The following is a 4947-nucleotide window of genomic DNA, read 5'->3' as shown; positions in this document are numbered from 1 at the left end:
ATATATATATATATGTACATATATAATGAAGAAAACATAGACAATAAGAATTAATAAAAATGCATGTATGTACAAAAATTCATTTTTATAAATGTTTAAATTGTATTAGTATTGCAAGAAAACGTAATAAAGCGATTATCAAATCGATTAATTAGCATTAAAATATCTTTTTTTATAATCAAACTAAAATATTTTTTTTATAATCAACATTTAAATTTGTGTCTACAAAGATTGACGGCCGACTTCAAGCAATTTTGCTATAGCGTTTAATTGCGCTTCTTGTTCTTATTTTTCTTGTTAGGGAACTGAGAGTACTGTGAGTAAGTCCACGGCGATATCATCGAAGGAATCAAAGAAATCGAAACGCTCAAAATCAAAGAAAGACAGCGAAACGGAGCAGTCAGAAGACGAGACAGATCTAGGATTCAAATCTGTTCTCTCTAACTTTCTGCCGGAATTGATTCACGCGAATCAAGAATATCAAGATGTATGGAAAGACAAAGACGAATCCGCAAACCAGATGCAATTGCCTTATCGTAATATGATAGAAGTGGAAAAAACAAGGGAAATCGAGGACGAAGTCAGACTAGTAGTGGATCAAACAATGAGAGGTAGATGAACTATATTTCTCAAAAAAGAATAATCAAAATCAAAAGCTGAAAGCAACATAAAATAAGGTTGTTTTTCATTCAATTTCTTTTTCTTTTTTTATTTAAAATGTTCTTTTCCTTTGTCAAAAAGTGAGCATCATACATATTATATACGGTATTATTTTGTATATAAATTTCTACAATATCCGATGTAACAATCACGTATCCTATACTGGCTAAAATTATTGCAAGAAATTACAAAGAATTATATTACATAAAAAAGATGCTGTTCTTTCTATATTTGAGAGATTATAATAATTTAAAAATCAATTTAGACTTTAATGAATAAATGAAAAACGTAAAAAATACCTTTAAATGAGCCAACATCGGAAGTCAGTGTAACAAATTATTATTCTTCTATACATAGATAATGCGGTATCAAAATAATTCGCAACAGATGATATCAGAGTAATTCGCACGCGAATTTATATTTTTGAGAGATTATATTTATCCAGATAACACAACAAATTCATACGATTGTTATAATAACGCGACATGATATTATAATTAGGTGATATAGAGATGCTTCAGCTTGCGTTAGATAGAGACAAAGGTCTCAAAGGAAAACGCGCGAAGAAACCTCAGAAGCGAATTCGCAGGAGTGGAAAAAAAAATAAAAGGAAAAAAGAGAAAGACCTAACACCCGACAGAACAACCGAATCCCTTTTCGAGGAACTTCTCACACAAGGAATTATTAAGCTTCACCGTGAGATTTCGCTAAACGAGTTTAAGGGTGAAAAATCTTTTGCGAATCACGATCTTCGTATGAAAGAGAAAGATCCTCTTCCGACACTTGGTATTTAAATATATAACACTTAAATTTATTTCATTTAAATTAATTTGTATTTTCGATATATTACTGCAACAAATAACATCTCTCTCTCTCTCTCTCTCTCCCTCCCCCCTCCTCTCTCTCCCTCTCTCTCCCCCTCTTTCTCTTTCTCTCTCTCTCTCGATATTTACTAAAAATTCTTTCCAAAATTTGCCAAAAATTTGCCAAAGTATTTTCGAATTATACAATTTAATTAAAGCAGTTTAATAATTAATTAAATAACGTCAGGCGACATTAGGCAATTGATCGCCGAATACTGTATACTTCCGCTGGGCAATCAAATTTTGAGAGAACTTACACCTCTCGTGAGATCAGTTTTGATAGCCGGTCCGCACGGCAGTGGCAAAAAACTCTTGGTGAACGCGATCTGTACGGAACTTGGAGCTACACTCTTCGATATTACACCGGCGAATATCGCTGGCAAATATCCTGGCAAGTCAGGTTTGATTATGCTCGTTCATCTGATTTCGAAGGTTTGTAATGTTTCGCTTTTATATATTAAGCTACTTTAGCTTTTATATATTAAGTATAAGCATATTCAAGCCTATAACGGTCAAAGCTAGATCTTCTCAATACCTAAATAATTCACAGTGAATTATCTATATTTTATAATATATACATGTACATACATATATATCATATTTTTTGTATAGTTATTCGAACTGCGCGCCGAAATTTTTCTGGACTTTATCAAACACAATTATTTCAGTATATGCAATAATGTCACAAGTTAAATTGACAAGCAAATTCTTAATCGATCTGATATCCGATATTATAAGGGTAATAATCTTAAATAAATTTGCAAAAAATGTTACCTCGGCCGGGACTTGAACCCAGATCTCTTGTATTCCGTATGAGCCATTAGACCATCGAGATCTTATGTTTAGCTTTTATGATACAAATCTTGTCAATGGGTATATGTATACAATTATTCAGTTTTCGAAAATTATCATATATTTATAGAATTGTAGTATTTATATCAAAACTCAGGAGATCAAAATCAGGAGAGGAAAGGAAGGAATTTGAATACATTTGCTTGTAAATGATAAAATTGTTTACGATTATTTCAGTTTCAATGCAGTTGATATTCAGTTCTCAGAAAGAGTTAAAATATAATTATGATAAGTTTGATCGTGATAAGCAATCAATTTTATCGGAGTTGAATAATATTGTGAATACTAAGTAAATCTCTATACTTTCGAAGGTATCGCGATTACTACAGCCATCAGTGATCTTCATGGACAACGCGGAAAAGCCGTTTATAAAAAAAGTAGCAAAAACTGATAAAACCGATCCGAAACGTTTGAGAAAAGATTTGCCAAAATTAGTGAAGAACATCACGAGTGAAGACAGAGTTTTGTTTATTGGAACATCTAATAAGCCTTGGGACGGTGATCCAAAACTCTTATATCAAACTTATGATAAAGTTATTTATATTCCTAGACCAGATTACGGCACTGTGTCTTTTATATGGAAAGATTTATTATATAAAGTAAGTTGTACAAACTCACTTGTGTTGTGTGTGTTCGAATTCATATTTAATGAATTGCATATTTAAAGTATCGCTTTATATCTTTAATTTATTCATCTATTAATAATAATCGCCCAATCTCTTAATTTTTTAAAATTAAACGCTAAACTAAAATCATTTCGTCAAACGAGTTTATATTGACATAGTTAATAATTTATTTTTACCTGTAAAAATTAATTTTAATTTTTAGTATTCGGGTATTAGCCGACAATTTGATACGTCAGCTATGGCTAAAGCGTGCGACGGTTTCACGATAGGAACTATTTTAGCAACAATCAATGAGGTCGATAATTTACATTACAAATGTCAATGTTATCAGTACTTACAATATTATTTTTAATTTAACGTTCTTTTATTATTCTATCATGATGCAGGTAATGACTACGAAGCGAATGGTACAATTACGAACTCATCCTTTGACTCATGTGGAATTAGTAAATGCATTGAGTTTCAAGGATCCAGTGTATCGCGAAGAGGAAGATGCGTTTTTAGGTTTGATAATGCGTAATAGCGTATAGCAGATACCGAACTTTTAGCAGGTTTAAACTTGAACTTTAATATATTACAGTCTGGTTTTCCAAAACGCCTACATGTCGACGAAAGCAAAAAGTTTTGGAATTAGAAATAGAAAAGTTAAATGAAGCAAACGAGTCCCAGAAAAAGAAAAAAGGAGGAAAATAGTGAGTAAGATGAAGTTCTTCTATGTGAAGAATCCACTTTCTATCTACGATATATTATCGATGACTTTAAAGATCCATATAATAAACGACCATAATAAAAGTCACTAAGGTAGAGATAAATAAATAAGAATTTCAGTATGCTATTTTTGTTTATTTCTAATCGTGCTCATATAACTTACAGATTTTTTGCTATCTAAAATATTAAAATTAATTAAAATTAATTAAAATTAATATTTTATGCGAAGCGATATCGCTTTTGTTCGATCTATATTAGGAATAAAGTCGTCTATTAAAAATATAATATAATATAAATAATAATTTGTATTAAAAATTGTTTGTAGTCTCTTTCTTTGAAATTATTTTATTATTATTATTTTTATTATTGGCACCTAATATCAATTAAATATTACATGATAGATAAATATTCCATCTAATGAAATCGAATCGATGAGATTGCTCATTTCGCGTACGCCACATTCGAAACATATCTATCTATCTGACGAATTAAATCGTACGCGAACACATGATCGTTGCCTTTATGTCACAGGTCAAAGAGTCACCAGACTATTACGCCATTTTTGATTGCATTTTTTGAAATAACAAACAAGCGATACACATGTCAATCTATAAATACATACATCTATAAAACAACATACAACTTTTTTTTAAAAAAAACGTTGCGCAAAAAACATATAGTTGTTCTATAAAACGCGATAGTGTAAACCCCTAAACACAATGTGAGGTAACAGCGATAACGATAGAAATAACGATAGCAATTGCGATAGCGATAGAAGCAGAGAAATCCAACATAAGAATATGTTGAATTCCTCTGTTCCTATCGCTATTGCTATTGCTATCGTTATTGCTATCGTTGTTTCTATCGCTATCGCTGTTGTGTACGCATCATGTTTAGGACTTTAGAGTTCTATATGAAAAGAAAATAAATGATTTTTATCTCTTGCAGATTTTCTGTAAAGTTAATAGTATTTGAATAAAAAATTATTTATTAGAAAAACAATACTGAGCGACTTTTAATAATTAATAATTAATAATAATTAAGATAATAATCTCGTTAACCATTGCAAAAATTGTAAAATGGTAGAGGACTTTTCGATTCAGTTTAGTCCGCTCTATCTACACAAAAACAATGAACCAAAACGTACGGGACACCATGTATACGAAAATATATGATTGATTGGCATTTTTAATTTCTTTCGCAGCATTGTGCAAGGGGAGGCGACAATTATATATCGC

The 4947-nt window shown here is 30.8% G+C and overlaps 1 protein-coding gene across 1 annotated transcript in view; it reads left to right on the top strand.

The window, feature by feature from the left end:
• Window positions 1-3694, top strand: part of LOC105617725 (IQ and AAA domain-containing protein 1) — a 6546-nt gene extending 2852 nt beyond the window's left edge. Inside the window, exons 4-10 of the mRNA XM_012199279.1 lie at window positions 302-611; window positions 1162-1446; window positions 1711-1955; window positions 2687-2974; window positions 3204-3296; window positions 3388-3505; window positions 3582-3694. Of these exons, the coding sequence (XP_012054669.1) occupies window positions 302-611; window positions 1162-1446; window positions 1711-1955; window positions 2687-2974; window positions 3204-3296; window positions 3388-3505; window positions 3582-3694 (1452 nt within the window). The remainder of the gene's footprint in view (window positions 1-301; window positions 612-1161; window positions 1447-1710; window positions 1956-2686; window positions 2975-3203; window positions 3297-3387; window positions 3506-3581) is intronic.
• Window positions 3695-4947: the final 1253 nt, after the last annotated feature.

The sequence above is a fragment of the Atta cephalotes genome (genome assembly GCF_000143395.1).
Source record: "Atta cephalotes unplaced genomic scaffold scaffold00013, whole genome shotgun sequence".
Lineage (NCBI taxonomy): Eukaryota > Metazoa > Arthropoda > Insecta > Hymenoptera > Formicidae > Atta > Atta cephalotes.
The sequence above is the reverse complement of the archived record's forward strand: the minus strand, read 5'-3'. Positions and strand labels throughout refer to the sequence as shown.